Raw genomic sequence first — 19,794 nt, forward strand, 5'->3', positions numbered from 1 at the left:
GGCATTAACATAAACCACCCTCAAATTGGCCTTAAAGAGATTTGTAAGAGTGTTACAGCTCAGCAGAGGTAACCGAGAGAGCCTTGTTCAAAAGAATCAATGACTTTCCTAAAATATCTAACAAGGGTCTTCAAAAACTTAGAGAACTAGGTGACCTGCTAAATGAAGTCCTAGTTGCCAAATGTGAAGGTGACCTACAAGGACTTGTATTCCTTGACATAGCCAAAGGTGTTAACCCCATAGTCCAAAAGTTGCCCTACAATCTACAGGAGAGGTGCCTCACACTTGGTTCCACGTACAAATACAAACAGTGTTCCATTCCCTCCCTTCCCCGTTTTTGTAGATTTTATACACGAACAAGCGACAATCAGAAATGATCCCAGCTTTGATTTTGCAATTTCATATGCCACACCGTCACCAGCTGCAAACCCACGCAGAGCATCTATGTCAGTGCACAAGACTTATGTTTCTTCTCCAAGTTCCAATTACAGGTCTGCTGGCCGCTCTCAAAGGTACAGGACCCTGACAAGCAGTGCCCGCTCCATCAGAAGCCTCATCCTCGCCTGAAATGCAGAGCCTTCAGGGGAAAATCTATGCCAGATCGCAGAAGCTTCCTGAAAGAGAATGGCATCTGCTACAAGTGCTGCTCATCCACAGCTCACCTCGCCAAGGATTGTAAGGTCAGTGTAAAATGCACAGAATGTGGCACCACAGATCATAACACTGCCCTACACCCTGACTCAGCTCCATGCAGTGCACAAAACACGCCAGCTGACAGTGAGCATGGTGGGGAGGAAAGGAACAACGATGCAGCTACGCCAGAGATCACTTCCCAATGTACTGAAGTCTGTAAAGGGACAATAGACAGTAGGTTCTGTTCAAAGAATATGCCTCTTCAGAGTGCACCCAAAGGGCAATAGAAACAAAGCTGTAAGATTGTATGCTATCTTGGATGATCAAAGTAATCGATCCTTGGCTAGATCAACATTCTTTGACCTATTCAACATCAAAGGGCCAAGCACCCCATACTCATTAAAGACATGCAGGTACTGTGACAACAGCGGGCAGGAAAGCCACTGACTACCAAATTGAGTCCTTAGACGGACAATTCTGCCTACCACTACCTACAATCATCGAGTGTAATCAGATCCCAGACAACAGATCTGAAATCCCTACTGCAGATGTGGCAGTCCATCACGCTCACTTGAAACGCATAGCACACCTTATACCGGAACTCGACCATCAGGCAAAGATAATACTGCTGTTGGGAAGAGATATCCTACAGGTCCATAAAGTGAGCTGTCATATCAATGAAATCAGGCATTAAAACGTTTCTCCTCACTTAAACATAATCTGCAGAAGAAACCAGAGATGAAAGATCACTTTTTCTCCTTCATGTCAAAGATTTTCGAAAACTGCCATGCAGAACTAGCTCCAACTCTCAAAGACTCTGAAGAATGCTGGTTCCTACCCATGTTTGGGGTATACCACCCTAAGAAACCGGGCCAGATTAGAATGGTGTGAACGTGATGGTATATTGGAGCGGTGAAACTACAAGCAAAACATATATATACAATACAGGGTACATCAGGGATACATATTATACATAGTACAATATAAATCAACATCTACACTAATAGCTAACCAGGGGAAGGACTAATTAACTAGGCTAATATGAGACAGGAACTAGATACAGGAAACATGAATACATACCAGCGATGCTGTCACAAGGGGAGAATAGAAATTAGATGCTTCCTGAATGCAGGCAGAAGGAAAATGGTGGATTGGAGGGAAAATGGGGCTGAACTAACCATAATCCTTTGCAAAAGGCTACTAGGGTGCATTGCAACCTTACCAGAATGCACTGCGAATGGTGGGAAATGGGAAAATGAAAGCAAAACACACAATATCACTGCGGTTATGACTCTGGTCACTAGATGGAGCCAGAAAACACTGAAAACATTTAACAAACAGATAATCAGGGATTCTGAATTAAATGTCGGAGACAGAACAATGGCAGAAAATACCCAAAAGTGACACCATTCTAAAAACTGCACCCCTCAATGTGCGTGAAACCACATTTCAGAAGTTTATTAACCCTTTAGCTTCACGAGAACTAAAGCAATGTGGAAGGAAAAAATTAACATTTAACTTTTTTTCACAAAAAAATGTTACTTTAGACCCAAACTTTTTTTTATTTTCAGGAGAAAATGGACCACAAAATTTGTTGTGCAATTTGTCGTGAGTACTCCCAATACCCCGTATGTGGGGGAAAGCTACTGTTTGGGCGCACCGCAGAGCTTGGTAGGGAGCACCGTTTGACTTTTTGAACGCAAAATTGTCTGAAATCGATTGCAGGCGCCATGTCGTGATTGAAGCCCCCTGATGTGCCTAAATAGTGGAAACCCCCAGTTCTAACTCCAACACTAACCACAACCATAGCCCCAATGCCAGAACCAAAACTTGGCACTTAGGTAAATGTTGTAAGCAGATAATTTTGTGTGCAGGGAATCCTAAAATAGACATTTCGGTCCTACAATGACCTTCATCAGTCACACAGATTGCGGTGTGCACACAGCGTTACACTCAGGATCAGCAGCACGTGCTGCAGCAGTGTGCGACGTCTTTATTTTGGCTTCCAGGTCCCACAGCCAGGATCTGAACAGCAAACACGGAGATGAAATCTTAAGCAGTGTCTGGATGTAAAATTTCCAATGGTGTGGGGAAGGCAAAAAACAACTCCCAATAGTGTAAGACTGCTAATAACGAGGCACAGCACTCCAAAACTTTTATTGTACTCTCAAAATTTCACTCAATAAAAGCAGTGTGCAGCCCTTATTGCAGACAGTTGAGTGCATTGCACACTTGCCCAACTTGAGTTTCACCTGATAGGCTTTGTCCAGCTGGAGGAAGTTGATCATATTAGAGACATCAATTTGAGAGAGTTTCTGTATTTTTACTCTAAATACTCACTTTCTCGTGTAAAGGCTTAAATATAGATTTAGAACTGAAATCATGTTTAGGCTACAAATGTATGATTTTATTCTGTTATTATTGTTCACTTTCCTTTGTATTTAAATGGTCTTTAACCCCTTCACCCAGAAGCCTGTTTTCACCTTTTGATAAAGCCAAATTTTACAATTCTGATCTCTGTCACTTTGCGGTAACAACTCTGGAACGCTTCAACGGTTCCCACCGATCCTGAGGTTGTTTTCCCATGATGTGTTGTACTTCAACATTTAGGAAATGTTGTAATTCTCAAACTTTTAATTTTTATGCCCTTGAATGGGGAGATATGTCACACAAAATAGTTAATAAATAACATTTCCCACATGTCTACTTTACATCCGCACAATTTTTTAAACAAAACATTTTTTTTTGTTAGCAGGTTGCAATAATTAAAAGTTGATCAGCGATTTCTAATTTTTCCAACAAAGCTTATAAAACTTTTTTTAGGCACCACATCACATTTGAAGTGACTTTGAGGGGTGTATATGATAGAAAATTCCCAAAAGTGACACAATTCTAAAAACTGCACCCCTGAAGGTGCTCAAAACCACATTCAAGATGTATTAACCCTTCAGGTGCTTCACAGGAATTAATGGAACGTGGAAGGAAAATAGGAACATTTAATTTTTTCGCAATTTTTTGCTTTAGACCCAATTTTTATTTTTGCGAGGGTAACAGGAAACGGTGGACCCCCAAATTTGTTGTGTAATTTCTCCTGAGCATGTCGATACCCCATATGTGGGGCAAAATCACTGTTTGGGCACAGAAGGGAAGGAGTGCGATTTGACTTTTTGAATGCAATATTTGCTGGAAACATTAGCAGATGCCATGTTGTGTTTGGAGAGACCTTGATGTGCCTAAACAGCAGAAACCCCAACATATGACCCCATTTTGGGAACAACCCCTCAAGGATTGTATCTAGATATGTGGTGAGCACCTTGAACTGCCAGGTGCTTCACAGAAGTTTATAACGTTGAGCCGCAAAACTAAAAAATCACATTTTTACTACAAATGTTATTTTTGTCCCATTTTTTTATTTTCACAAGGCGAACAGGAGAAAATGCACCCTAAAATTTGTTGTGCAGTTTTTCTTGAGTGCACCAATAACCCATATGTGGTCGAAAACTACTTTTGAGGCGCAGTGCAAAGCTCAGGAGAGAAGTATCATACTGGAGTTCAGATTTTGCTGGACTGGTTTGAGGATGCCCTGTCACATTGGTAGAGCCCCTGGGGTACCAGAACAGCAGAACCCCCTGTAAGTGACCCCATTTTACAAACTACACTCAGTGAATTCATATAGGGATGCAGTGATTATATTGACACCACAGATGTGTCACACAATTTTATACCATTGGGCAGTGAAGAAAAAACTACATTTTTGCCACGAAAATTTTAGTTTAACCACAGATTTTACATTTTCACACAAGAAGTGGGTAAAAATTATACTGTTCTCATACACGTTAGCAGGGTGTGCAATGAGACATGTAGCTAAACCCCCTGTCTTCTTTAAGAAAAGAGGCTGTAAAATTGTAACCTTTTATTGATTGCAGATGTGACAGGAAAGGGTGAAACTATAGAATGCAATAACAGGAGCATTTCAGAATATATAACTGCACAGAGCATAAAATACAGATAGTCTGCAATACACAGGTAACATGAGGTAATATACAAACTGATGATTACCTACTTAGTACAACAAACGTATTGATAAACACAGGAATATAACACCTAGATAGTGCTTACCAGCTATGCTTAGAGCAGGCTGTTTAAGGAGCATGAAGAACACGAATGGTGTAGTTTCTCCTAAGACACATGGAAGAATAATGGCTGCTGTTCCCCTCACAGTGTCATAAATAAGACCATGATGCAACAGGAACAATCCCACAATGCCCTAGGAACTTCCCACAAGACATTGCAAATTAAACTAGAATCTATGCATTAAACCGCCAGCAGGTAGTGCTGTTACCTTACAATATGAAATATATGAAGGATTAATACACACAAAAATACAATGTCTGTAATAATCGGAGACATAAAAAAATGACTAGACTTTCTAGACAGCAATTATATGGCTGGACAGAACAAAAATGGCACCAAAATGTGTCCCACAATTTCTACTGAATGTAGAAATACCCCATATGTGGATGTGCAGTACTGCTTAGCCACTCTGTGAGACTCGGGAGTGACGAAGCGCTATTTGCCTCCTGGAGCGCAGATTTTGCGAGAGTAGTTTGCAAACTTCATATACAGAGCCCCCTTAGTGCTAAAAGAGCAGAATTCCCCCTCAATTGACCAACTGGAAATTATAGCCTTTGGGAATTTATCTACAGGTTTGATGATTTTGACTCTATAAGTGTTTTTCGGAAACAAGCAGCAGTGGATCGTACTGAGTGAAAATTTCAAACTGTCTTTTCGGTGCCCATAATGTTGTGGTGCCCAGCTCCTGCTTCTAGAGACACACTCTTTACCCCTTAATCACCAGAGCTTTTTGCGTTTTCGTTTTTCGCTCCCCTCCTTCCCAGAGCCATAACTTTTATTTTTCCTTCAATATGGTCATGTGAGGACTTATTTTCTGCTGGACGAGTTGTACTTTTCAACGATACCATTGGTTTTGCCATGTAGTGTAACAAAAAACAGGAAAAAAATTCCAAGTGTGGTGAAATTGCAAAAAAGTGCAATCCCATACTTGTTTTTTGTTTGGCTTTTTTGCTAGGTTCACTAATTGCTAAAACTGACCTGTCATTATGATTCTCCAGGTCATTACAAGTTCATAGACGCCAAACATGTCTAGGTTCTTTTGTAAGTGCTGAAAAAAAATTCCAAACTTTGCTAAAAAAATAAAATAAAATTGCGCCATTTTCCGAGACCCATAGCATCTCCATTTTTCGTGATCTCGGGTTGGGTGAGGGCTTATTTTTTGCGTGCCGAGCTGAAGTTTTTAATGATACCACTTTTGTGCAAATATGTTCTTTTGATCGCCCTTTATTGCATTTTAATTCAATGACGCGGTGAGCAAAAAAACTTAATTCTGGCCTTTTGAATTTTTTTTTCTCGCTGCGCCGTTTAGCGATCATGTTAATCCTTTTTTTTTTTTTATTGATCGGGCGATTCTGAATGCGGTGATACCAAATATGTGTAGGTTTGATTTTTATTTTTATTTTTTTTTTTAATTTTATTTTGATTCGGGCAAAAGGGGGGTGATTTGAACTTTTATTTTTTTTTAATATTTTTATACACTTTTTCTTTTTTTTACTTTTGGCATGCTTCAATAGCCTCCATGGGAGGCTAGAAGCATCCACTACTTGATCGGCTCTGCTACGTAGAGGTGATGCACAGATCACCTCTGTGTAGCTGATTTACAGCATTGCTATTAGCGCCGACCACAGGGTGGCTCTCATAGAGATCCATCATCAACAACCATAGAGTTCTCCAGGAGACCTCTGGTTGTGATGGGGTCAGCGATAAGCGTATTTCTGGCCCGGGGGCCGGAGGCGCTTGTTAAATGCCGCTGTCAGCGTTTGACAGCGGCATTTAACAAGTTAATAGGCGCGGGCAGAATGCGATTCCGCTTGCGCCTATTTCGGGCACATGTCAGCTGTTGGAAATAGCTGACATGTCACGGCTTTGAGGTGGGCTCACCGCCGGAGCAAACCTCAAAGCGGGGGGTTCTGCCAGCTGATGTACTATTCCGTCAGCTGGCAGTAAGGGGTTAAACTAGGTAGGCTGTCATTGCTACAGAAATGCTAAATGTGATTTAGCCACAGTGTGGGGTTCAGAAGAGAGGGAGTATTTGGATTTGGGAGTGCAGAATTTGCTGAATTTCTTTTGGGAGGCTAGGAGCCATTTTGCTTTTCCAAAGCCTTTGTTCTACTAGTAACATGGGACTGACCAGAGTGGACACTTTTTTTGTATCCTGAGTTGAAGCTTTTATTGGGAACATTTTACATAACATTTGGGATCACATTTATCAGGCGCTCTACGCTAAGCACTTATATTAGAGTTTCCATCTAAATCTACTAATGATGGGATTCCGATGAAATTCCCGAGGGATCCATTCATTATATTGAGGCAGCAGAGTTACTCTGGACTCCATCTGTCCTCTGTTCAACATTGTCCTTCTTTTCAGAAGTGCACAAAACTGGTGGACCACCAGTGTCCACAGTTCCTCCATCTGCTTCATTATAGACAATCTTCCACCAGGGTTTCCTTCTGCATCATGTATTTCAAAGATTTACATGGAAACCCCGGTGTAAGCGCTGAGCGTAGAGCACAGGATAAATGTGCGCCGCGTCTTACTGCTATCTTTGGCTTTGCAGAATGGAAAAATCAACATCATGCGAAGAATTGGTTTTATTTATTTTTTACGTCTTCCTCATGTATAAGTGATTAGACGATTTTATTCTTCAGGTCGGTACGATTACAGTGATACCAGATTTATATCGGGTTTTTATGTTTGGTTGCTGTCACACACTAAAAGTTGCTTTTTATTGTAAGTTTTTGCATCCTCATATTTTTAGATAGCCAAAACATGGAAAATTATAGCTGACATTCATATGAGGGCTTGTTTTTTGCGGGACGAGTTGATATTTTTATTGGTACCATTTCATACACGTGACATCTTTTGATCGCTTTCTATTCTGATTTTTGTGAAGCAGAATGAACAAAACCCAGCAATTCAGGAATTTTTTTTTTATGCCGTTTCACGTGTGGTAAAATTGATAAGACAGTTTTATTCTTCGGGTCAGTACGATTACAGCGATACCTCATTTATATAGTTTTTATATGTTTTGGCGCTTTTACGCAATAAAAACTATTTTATGGAAAATTATTATTGCATCACTTTATTTTGAGAGCTATAACTTTATTTCTCCAGTAATGAAGCTGTGTGACAGCTTGTTTTTGCGGGACGATGACTTTTTCAGAGATAACCATTTTTATCTACATTTTTCTTTTTGATCACGTTTGATTCCACTTTTTGTTCAGCAGTATAATAAAGCATATTTTTTTTGCCTCATTTTTTTTATTTTTTTTTGGCAGTGTTCACTGAAGAGGTTAACTAGTGGGACAGTTTTATAGGTCTGGTCCTTCTGGATTTGGCAATACCAAATGTGTACTTTTCTTGTTTTACTTTTACATACATAAATGCATTTATTGGATTAATATTTTTCCGTTAGTTTATTTTTTTTATATTTTTACCATTTTTATCAACTTTTTTACATTGTCAGGATGGGACATCAACTTTCTACTGTCAGATCACTGATCTAATACTCTACAATGCTTCTGCATTGCAGGGCATTAGATCGGCATCTCTCACACAGGCAGGGAGGAGGAATGTCAGATCCTGCTCTGAGCATGAGCTGACAGGCCACCGTCAATGGGTGACCCCGCGGCCGTCTTTCGATGCTCAGCGTGAGCCCCAGTATATATGCTCGGTGATTTGTGGGAACGCAGCTCTGTATATATGGCGCATGTCAGGAAGGGGTTAATATCATGTCATTATTCATTGGAATTTTGAGTCATTTTGCCTGGGCGGTGTAACTATAATTTGAGCATGAGGAACTTGTATTTGTTGTTCTCCCTGATCTCAAGAATAGCTGTGCATTTCCCCAGCCATTTTTTTTAAGTAATGATAGGAAGATAGCTGAACACATTTGTTGGTGTTCACATCAACAGATCTGTATCAATGAAAACTCAGTCTAGAGCACAAATCGCAGGAAGGGTCTTTTGATGTTTTAGGTTAAATTCCTAAGATGAGTTTTTGTAACTGTATAAAAAACGCCGTGTCTTACGGTTCAGCAAAGTGGAAGGGATTTATCGAAATCATATTTATATGCTTTGTAAACTGACCTGTGGTGCAGGTTTGATTTCTCTTGTGCGTGCGCTATTTTCATTTGTGGATTTTCTCCATAGAATTACATTAGATAATGTGTGCAAACTGTAAAGTGCTGCGGAATATGTTACTGTTATATAAAAAGAAAAGATTATTATTATTAGATGCAGAAATACACTCATTACAATCATGTAGATTACATGAGTTTATCACTAAAGTTTTGTCAAAGCTAAAACCAGGAGGTATCAAAAACAATACCTCTTAATTTAAAACATGACATACCAACAAGTGATGAAAAACAAAATAAGACGAGTTTTTCAGCACATTTTTTTGTGCTGAAAACGCCCCCCCTAGGCTTATATATGAGTCACTTGTCCCAGAAAGGCAGTGGGGGAGTGGGTGGCTAAAGCCTGTGCCACTGCTAAAGAGAAATGAATATTCACTGCGCTTGCAGTGAATATTCACTTCTCTGTAATAAGAGCACAGTGACAGCTGCAGCCGCCGGCTTCCAGCACACATCTTACCTTCCCTGTGCGTCGTCGCTGCATCTCATTCATGTCGACACCAGAAGCTCTTCCGGCCGAGCGATAATGTGGTAATGAATTTTCACGCCTCTCGACTCCCGTAGGGGTGGAGTGAATATTCATTACGTTAAATAGCGGGGCTACGTGATCGCTCGGCAGGAAGAGCTGCTCGTGCCGGAACGAGATGCAGCGATGGCGCGCAGGCAAGGTAAGTAGGATTTTTTTTTTATAGGAACCATGCATTCAAGGATAGGGGATAAAGAGCTATGCATACAAGGCTAGGGGACAAGGAGCCATGCATACAAGGATAGGGGAGTTATACGTAACAGGATAGGGATGAGGGGACAATGCATATACTTATACTCAAGTCAATAAGTTTTTGCAGTTAATGGAAGTCGAACGTATGAAATATATATCTCATGGGAATCAAAAATAGTGCGAACATATAAATCCCCTAAAACAAATTTATTATTTAATACATTAAAAAAACACCTATCCCAGTGAAAAATGGCCAATGCCACAAATAACCAGACCTAAACTGGGATGCTACATAGCCCTACTTTAAGGCTCACTGATACCTTCCTAGCCGTGGAGGTTGGCACCCTAAAAACGAGAATTGGCGCCCCCACTCAACGAGGACTATCCCTCACTCCCCTTCCAGTCCCTATTCAGACAGGAGGGAAAACAATAATCCGATAGTGCAGAAATGAAACTTCAGAATGCCCTAAGCTCGAGCAAAACCTCAAACAATTGATGTTGTCCTGATAAAAACCCCCACACAGGGGTCTATTATCCAATAAATTGCTTGTCATATATGGGTATGCCCTTCTGATATTAAAGCAGTGAACATTCAAATTGCCTTAGGCTACAATAGGACCCCAGGATAATATTAAAGATAAAAAATCTAATATCTCCACATCATGATCATATGTGACAGACTAATATGCCCGACAGACAGATAATACAAACTAACCCCTCTCAAGGGTATATTATGAATCATAGTATAATAAACAAAGTCACTTATCATGTGCAGGTCAACCCCGATGCATTTCCCCGCCTGTAGCGGTTCATCAGGAGGATCAATCAATAAACGTCATATCCATGTACGATACCCAGATGATGCATGATGGCACCGGTGGTCAGGGAAGGGTGGATTTAAATAACCCCCATGATGCAGAGCCACAAGTCAGCCTCACTCATTATCAGGTGGGCAAATCACGTATGAGAAGGTGGTGATAGCCCCAATACATCCACATGATACCGTAGATAGTAGCCGCCGTCAGCGTTGGCGTCCCACATCATCACAACCGCCTCAGATACATAGCGGGTGGATAGAGCCCCGGCGTGCGCTCCACAATGGAGCGCATCCAAGATGGCGCCGGGACTTCCGGTTTGGGCGCATCCAAAATGGCGCTGGGACTTCCGGTTTCAGCAGACTTAATTAGGCTCCAATACCAGCATTCATTTTGCCCTCAACCAAAGGGAGGAGCAAAGCGGGGCGCACCAAAAATGGCGTCGGGCCTTCCGGCCTTAGTAATAATAATCCCGCCTCCATGGTTACCATGGGGAAAATAAGACGCTGAACAAAGCGCAGGGTGCAAAATATTCAAAAGTATAAAGTTTAGGATTATATCGCTCATTTATACTAATATACCACCAGCTGACTATTATCAGGGAGACAATATTGGGGACAAAAGATTCTATATATAGATGGAAATAAGAAAACCAATATACTAAATACATGACGCTTTTCAATGCAGCGTATGCCTAAAAGGCATCCTCAGATATGCCCTTCTGATAAAAAACCCCCATTAAGGCCTCTTTCACACATCAGTTTTTCGCCGTCAGTCGCGGTCCGGCTTTTTTTTGTAAAACCGGATCCGGTGAAATGCAATGCCGGATCCAGTTTTTCCCCATTGACTTGCATTAGCGCCGGATCGCGCCGGATGGCATTGCGTTTCATCCGTTTTTTGCCGGATCCGGCTACTTGTCTCATTGCAGCGTCTGGAAAAACGGTTACTGTAACGTTTTTTGTCTCCGGCGAAAAAGCCGGAAGCGCCGGATCCGACGCTTCCGGCTTTTTGCCACAATAAAAGTCTATGGGCGCCGGATCCAGAAAAAGACGGATCCAGCCACCGGATCCGTTTTTTTAAGTCTGCGCATGCTCAGATCCAATTGGCCAGCCCCAGGAAACAGATATAACCTGCTAGACGGATCCGGCAGAAAAACGGATCAGTTTCTACAGTTCTCCAAAATTTATGCCGGATCCGTTTTTTTCTAAAAATAGCCGGATCCTGCCTGACGGCAAAAAACTGATGTGTGAAAGTAGCCTAATCCAAAACATATATATATATATTAGGGAGCAGTCGCCATATCAGGGAAACTCCAATTCCATCATATGAAGCAGGTATATGACATGCACTCATTCATCCCGTCTGGGAAGAGAGACTGTAACCTGAAAATCCACTCACATTCCCTTCTCAGAATTATGTTATCCAGGTTACCTCCCCTCACCTTCGGCTTTATTAGTTCAATCATAGTGAAGGAGATGTCGCTCGCACAGCCTTGGTGTACTGCATTCATGTGTCTTGCGATATATATATATATATATATATATATATATACACTCACTGGCCACTTTATTAGGTACACCTGTCCAACTGTGTGTTAAGACTTAATTTCTAATCAGCCAATCACATGGCGGCAACTCAGTGCATTTAGGCATGTAGACATGGTCAAGACAATCTCCTGCAGTTCAAACCGAGCATCAGTATGGGGAAGAAAGGTGATTTGAGTGCCTTTGAACGTGGCATGATTGTTGGTGCCAGAAGGGCTGGTCTGAGTATTTCAGAAACTGCTGATCTACTGGGATTTTCACGCACAACCATCTCTAGGGTTTACAGAGAATGGTCCGAAAAAGAAAAAAAATCCAGTGAGCGGCAGTTCTGTGGCCGGAAATGCCTTGTTGATGCCAGAGGTCAGAGGAGAATGGGCAGACTGGTTCGAGCTGATAGAAAGGCAACAGTGACTCAAATTGCCACCCGTTACAACCAAGGTAGGCAGAAGAGCATCTCTGAACGCACAGTGCGTCGAACTTTGAGGCAGATGGGCTACAGCAGCAGAAGACCACACTGGGTACCACTCCTCTCAGCTAAGAACAGGAAACTGAGGCTACAATTTGCACAAGCTCATCGAAATTGGACAGTATAAGATTGGAAAAACGTTGCCTGGTCTGATGAGTCTCGATTTTTTCTTGGCACTCTTTGGGCCCCTTGGTACCAATTGAGCATCGTTGCAACGCCACAGCCTACCTGAGTATTGTTGCTGACCATGTCCATCCCTTTATGACCACAATGTACCCAACATCTGATGGCTACTTTCAGCAGGATAATGCGCCATGTCATAAAGCTCAAATCATCTCAGATTGGTTTCTTGAACATGACAATGAGTTCACTGTACTCAAATGGCCTCCTCAGTCACCAGATCTCAATCCAATAGAGCATCTTTGGGATGTGGTGGAACGGGAGATTCGCATCAGGGATGTGCAGCCGACAAATCTGCGCCAACTGTGTGATGCCATCATGTCAATATGGTCCAAAATCTCAGGAATGCTTCCAGCACCTTGTTGAATCTCTGCCACGAAGAATTGAGGCAGTTCTGAAGGCAAAAGGGGGTCCAACCCGTTACTAGCATGGTGTACCTAATAAAGTGGCCAGTGAGTGTGTGTATATATATATATATATATATATATATATATATATATATATATATATATATATATACAGTCATATGTTAAAGTTTGGGCACCCCTATTAATGTTAACCTTTTTTCTTTATAACAATTTTGGCTTTTGCAACAGCTATTTCAGTTTCATATATCTAATAACTGATGGACTCAGTTATATTTCTGGATTCAAATGAGGTTTATTGTACTAACAAAAAATGTGCAATCTGCATTTAACCCCTTCACTACCAAGAGTGGTTTGCACGTTAACTCCCGGGCCAATTTTTACAATTCTGACCACTGTACCTTTATGGGGTCATAACTCTGGAACGCTTCCATGGATCCCGGTGATTCTGACATTGTTTTCTCGTGACATATTGTACTTCATGTTAGTGGTAAAATTGCATTCAAATAACTTGCGTTTATTTGTGAAAAAAACGGAAATTTGGCAAAAAGTTTGAAAATTTCGCAATTTTCCAACTTTGAATTTTTATGCCCTTAAATCACTGCGATATGGCACACAAAAAACTTAATACATAACATTTCCCACATGTTTACTTTACATCAGCACAATTTTGGAACCAAAATTTTTTTTTTGTTAGGAAGTTATAAGGGTTAAAAATTGACCAGCGATTTCTCATATTTGCAACACCATTTTATTTTTAGGGACCACATCACATTTGAAGCCACTTTGAGGGGTCTATATGATAGAAAATACCCAAAAGTGACACCATTCTAAAAACTGCACCCCTTAAGGTGCTTAAAACCACATTCAAGAAGTTTATTAACCCTTTAGGTGCGTCACAGGAATTTTTTGAATATTAAAAAAAAAATGAACATTTAACTTTTTTTCACAAAAAAAATACTTCAGGTTCAATTTTCTTTATTTTACCAAGGGTAACAGGAGAAATTGGACTTCAAAAGTTATTGTGCAATTTGTCCAGAGTACGCTGATACCTGATATGTGGGGGGGAACCACTGTTTCGGCGCATGGCAGACCTCAGTAGGGAAGGAGCGCCGTTTGACTTTTTCAATGCAAAATTGGCTGGAATTCAGATCGGACGCCATGTCGCGTTTGGAGAGCCCCTGATGTACCTAAACAGTGGAAACCCCCCAAGTGACCCCATTTTGGAAACTAGACCCCCCAAGGAACTTATCTAGATATGTGGTGAGAACTTTGAACCCCCAAGGGCTTCACAGAAGTTTATAACGTACAGCGGTACAATTAAAAAATCATATTTTTTCCACAAAAATGATCTTTTCACCCTCAATTCTTATTTTTCCAAAAGTAACAGGACCCTAAAAGATATTGTGCAATTTATCCTGAGTACGCTGATACCCCACATGTGGGGGTAAACCACTATTTGGGCGCATGGCAGAGCTCGGAAGGGAAGCAGCGCCATTTGACGTTTTTGGCTGGAATTGAGATCGGACACCATGTCGCGTTAGGAAAGCCACTGATGTACAAAAACAGTAGAAACCCCCCACAAATGACACCATTTTGGAAACTAGACCCCCCCAGGAACTTATCTAGATGTGTGGTGAGCACTTTGAACCCCCCAGTGCTTCACAGAAGTTTATAACGCCCGGGCGTGAAAATAAAAAAATCGTATTTTTTCCACAAACATCATCTTTTAGTCCCCATTTTTTTTATTTTCCCAAGGGTAACAGGAGAAATTGGACCCCAAAAGTTGTTGTCCAATTTGTCCTGAGTATGCTGACACCCCATATGTGGGAGAAAACTACTGTATGGGGACACGTCGGGGGCTCGGAAGGGAAGTAGTGACGTTTTGGAATGCAGACTTTGATGGAATGGTCTGCGGGTGTCATGTTGCCTTTGGAGAGCCCCTAATGTACCTAAACAGTGGAAACCCCCCACAAATGACCCCATTTTGGAAACTAGACCCCCCCCAAGGAACTTATCTAGATGTGTGGTGAGCACTTTGAACCCCCAAGGGCTTCACAGAAGTTTATAATGCCCAGGCATGAAAATAAAAAAATCGTATTTTTTCCACAAACATGATCAATTAGTCTCCAATTTTTTTTATTTTCCCAAGGGTAACAGGAGAAATTGGACCCCAAAAGTTGTTGTCCAATTTGTCCTGAGTACGCTGATACCTCATATGTGGGAGAAAACTACTGTATGGGCACACGTCGGGGCTCGGAAGGGAAGTAGTGACGTTTTGGAATGCAGACTCTGATGGATTGGTCTGCGGGTGTCATGTGCGTTTGGAGAGCCCCTGATGTACCTAAACTATTGAAACTCCCCACAAGTGACCCCATTTTGGAAACTAGACCCCCCCACGGAACTTATCTAGATGTGTGGAGAGCACTTTGAACCCCCAAGTGCTTCACAGAAGTTTATAACGCCTGGGCGTGAAAATAAAAAAAACATTTTTTTCCGCAAAATTATATTTTTGCCCCCAATTTTTTATTTTCCTAAGGGTAACAGGAGAAATTGGACCCCAAAAGTTGTTTTGTAATTTGTCCTGAGTAGGCTGATACCCTACATGTGGGGGTAAAACACTGTTTGGGCGCATGGCAGAGCTTGGATGGGAAGGAGCACCATATTACTTTTTCAACGCAGAATTGGCTGGAATTGAGATCAGACGCCATGTTGCCTTTGGAGAGCACCTGATGTGCCCAAACAGTGGAAACCCCCCAATTATAACTCCAACCCTAACCCCAACACACCCCTAACCCTAATCTGAGCCCTAGCCCTAACCCTACCCTAGCAGGAAAATGGAAATAAATACATTTTCTTTTAGTTTTATTATTTTTCCCTAACTAAGGGGGTGATAACGGGGGGTTTGATTTACTATTTATGGCGGTTTTTATGTTTGGCAGCTGTCATACGCTAAAAGACGCTTTTTATTGTAAAAATAGTTTTTGCATCACCACATATTGTGAACTATAGTTTTTCCGTATTTTGACCCACTGAGTCATGTGAGGTCTTATTTTTTGCGGGACGAGTTGACGTTTTCATTGGTACCATTTTCGGGCACGTGACATGTTTTGATTGCTTTTTATTCCGATTTTTGGGACGCAGAATGAACAAAAACCAGCGTTTCATGAATTTCTTTTGGGGGGTGCGTTTACACCGTTCCGCGTGCGGTAAAATTGATAAAGCGTTTTTATTCTTCGGGTCAGTACGGTTACAGCGATACCTCATTTAGGTCTTTTTTTATGTTTTGTCGGTTTTTTGCAATGAAAACTATTTTATATAAAAAATAATTATTTTTGCATCGCTTGATTCTGCGAGCTATAACTTTTTTATTTTTTTGCGGATGACGCTGTATGGCGGCTCGTTTTTTGCGGGACAAGATGACGTTTTCAGCGGTACCATGGATATTTATATGCGTCTTTTTGATCGCGCGTTATTACACTTTTTGTTTGGCGGTATGATAAATCATTATTTTTTGCTTCGTTTTTTATTTTTATTTTTTAAGGGTTTCGCTAAAGGGGTTAACTAATGGGACAGTTTTTTATAGGGCGGGTTGCTACGGACGCGGCGATACCAAATATGTGTACTTTTATTGTTTTTGTTTTTTTTTATTTTGAAAAAATGGATTTATTGGGGAATATTTTTTTTTTTTTTTTTTTTTTACTAATTTATTTAGCGATTTTTTTTAAAAATTATTTTTAACTTTTTTTTTTTTTTTTTACTTTATTACCTTGTCCCATGTGGGACATCACTGTCCTGTGACAGATCGCTGATCTGTCACATCACAGATCACTGTGACAGATCAGCGATCTGTCACAGGCACTGCTGCAGACTTCCTCATGCCTGCGCTTTGCAGGCAGTGAGGAAGTCAGCTCCCTGCAGGCCCCCGAAGGCCCCCGTCGCCATCTTGGATCCGGGGGCCTGTAGGGAAAGAGCCCCCCGCAGCAGCGCTGCACATTGCGCTGCCGTGGGGGGCTCAGGGAAGCAAGGGGGGAGCACCTTCCCTGCCGAAGCTTCCCTTTAACCCCCAGTACACCGCGATCGCGTTTGATCGCGGTGTACAAGGGGTTAACGTGTCGGGGGCGGTCCGTGACCGCCCCTGACACATTATCACAGCTGACACTCGGCACAATCAGCTGACACCCGGCCGCGATCAGCGGCACTCACCACGTGGGCGCCGCTGATCGCTGGGACGTAATATTCCGTCCATGGTAGTTAGGTCCAGGGTCACATGGACAGAATATTACGTCCGTTGTAGGTAAGGGGTTAAACAAAATTTGACCGGTGCAAAAGTATGGGCACCCTTATCATTTTCTTGATTTGAACACTCCTAACTACTTTTTACTGACTTCCTGAAGCACTAAATTGGTTTTGTAACCTCATTGAGCTTTGAACTTCATAGCCAGGTGTATCAAATCATGAGAAAAGATATTTAAGGTGGCCACTTGCAAGTAGTTCTCCTATTTGATTCTCCTATGAAGAGTGGCATCATGGGCTCCTCAAAACAACTCTCAAATGATCTGAAAACAAAGATTATTCAACATAGCTTTTCAGGGGAAGGATACAAAAAGTTGTCTCAGAGATTTAACCTGTCAGTTTCCACTGTGAGGAACATAGTAAGGAAATGGAAGAACACATGTACAGTTCTTGTTAAGCCCAGAAGTGGCAGGCCAAGAAAAATATCAGAAAGGCAGAGAAGAAGAATGGTGAGAACAGTCAAGGACAATCCACAGACCACCTCCAAAGACCTGCAGCATCATCTTGCTGCAGATGGTGTCACTGTGCATCGGTCAACAATACAGCGCACTTTGCACAAGGAGAAGCTGTATGGGAGAGTGATGCGAAAGAAGCCGTTTCTGCAAGCACGTCACAAACAGTCGCCTGAGGTATGCAAAAGCACATTTGGACAAGCCAGTTACATTTTGGAAGAAAGTCCTGTGGACTGATGAAACAAAGCTTGAGTTGTTTGGTCATACAAAAAGGCATTATGCATGGAGGCTAAAAAACACAGCATTCCAAGAAAAACACTTGCTACCCACAGTAAAATTTGGTGGAGGTTCCATCATGCTTTGGGGCTGTGTGGCCAATGCCGGCACCAGGAATCTTGTTAAAGTTGAGGGTCGCATGGATTCAACTCAGTATCAGCAGATTCTTGACAATAATGTGCAAGAATCAATGACGAAGTTGAAGTTACGCAGGGGATGGATATTTCAGCAAGACAATGAATCAAAACACCGCTCCAAATCTACTCAGGCATTCATGCAGAGGAACAATTGCAATGTTCTGGAATGGCCATCCCAGTCCCCAGACCTGAATATCATTGAACATCTGTGGGATGATTTGAAGCGGGCTGTCCATGCTCGGCGACCATCAAGCTTAACTGAACTGGAATTGTTTTGTAAACAGGAATGGTCACAAATACCTTCATCCAGGATCCAGGAACTCATTAATAGCTACAGGAAGCGACTAGAGGCTGTAATTTTTGCAAAAGGAGGATCTACAAAATATTAATGTCACTTTTATGTTGAGGTGCCCATACTTTTGCACCGGTCAAATTTTGTTTAAATGCAGATTGCACTTTTTCTGTTAGTACAATAAACCTCATTTGAATCCAGAAATATAACTGAGTCCATCAGTTATTAGATATATGAAACTGAAATAGCTGTTGCAAAAACCAAAATTGTTATAAAGAAAAAAGGTTAACATTAATAGGGGTGCCCAAACTTTAACATATGACTGTATATATATATAGCATATGCACTTTATATAGGATTTAGTTTTTTAGTCACATACACCGGTTATATTATTTTTCATATATTTATATTTTATTAATCAGTACTTGATGTCTACTATATGGCTTTTATTACCTTTTAGGGGTTACCATTTTCCAATTTGGCTTTTTTATATTTTCTCCTTTATGTACTTTTGTCCTGTACATTGATTTTATGTATTTATATTTTATGTAATCTCTTTTTGCCACCATTAATTATTAATAAACATGTCACCTATTTTCCTGTTTAGAATTCTCTGTTAATCCATTGTTTTTTTTGTTGTTTTTTGGTTAGCTCAGGCTTCCTATCTAGCGGTGTCTGTATACTTGCTGCACTTCTGCCTTGAGTTTCTGCGTTATCTGTAAATTCTGTTTTCGGAAGGTTGGCGATTCATGAAAGTAATGTCCTATTTATTTCCACACAGATTATACACAGCTGATAATATGGGACCGTCTGTGCTGTTTATTCATCCAGACCTTGGAATTGGAGGAGCAGAGAGACTGGTCGTTGATGCAGCACTTGCACTTAAATCACGTGGTTGTCGAGTTCAGATATGGACAGCCCATTATGACGTGAATCATTGTTTCTCAGAGACAGTAGAGTCCGGCATCCCAATTAGATGCTGTGGAGATTGGCTTCCCCGAAACTTTTTTGGCAGATGTTTTGCTCTTTGTGCATACATTCGAATGATATTTCTGGCCTTCTACATACTCTTCCTCAGTGGAGAAGAATTTGATGTTGTGTTTTGTGACCAGGTAAGTTTTTGCTTACATCTAGTAGATCACCCTTAACCCATTTCCTACAATGGATGTAATATTCCGTCCATGTGACCTGGGACCTAATTCCCATGGACGGAATATTACGTCATAGCGATCAGTGTCGCCCACGTGGTGAGCGCCGCTGATCGCGGCCGGGTGTCAGCTGATTATCACAGCTGACACCCCCGGCACAATGTGTCAGGGGCGGTCACGGACCACCCCCGACACGTTAACC

The 19,794-nt window shown here is 41.4% G+C and overlaps 1 protein-coding gene across 4 annotated transcripts in view; it reads left to right on the forward strand.

Moving 5' to 3' along the window:
* Positions 1-19,794, forward strand: part of ALG2 (ALG2 alpha-1,3/1,6-mannosyltransferase) — an 87,020-nt gene that overhangs the window by 24,225 nt on the left and 43,001 nt on the right. For 2 of the 4 annotated variants that reach the window (XM_073587675.1, XM_073587678.1), the window contains exons 1-2: positions 610-680; positions 19,226-19,556. In XM_073587675.1, the coding sequence (XP_073443776.1) occupies positions 625-680; positions 19,226-19,556 (387 nt within the window). In that variant the 5' untranslated portion in view covers positions 610-624. Of the gene's footprint in view, positions 1-609; positions 681-10,396; positions 10,570-19,225; positions 19,557-19,794 lie in introns of those variants that run through there. The other 2 variants (XM_073587676.1, XM_073587677.1) reach the window with 2 other exon arrangements.

The sequence above is a fragment of the Dendrobates tinctorius genome, unplaced genomic scaffold (genome assembly GCF_039654945.1).
Source record: "Dendrobates tinctorius isolate UK_male_01 unplaced genomic scaffold, ASM3965494v1 ptg000102l, whole genome shotgun sequence".
Taxonomy (NCBI): Eukaryota; Metazoa; Chordata; class Amphibia; order Anura; family Dendrobatidae; genus Dendrobates; species Dendrobates tinctorius.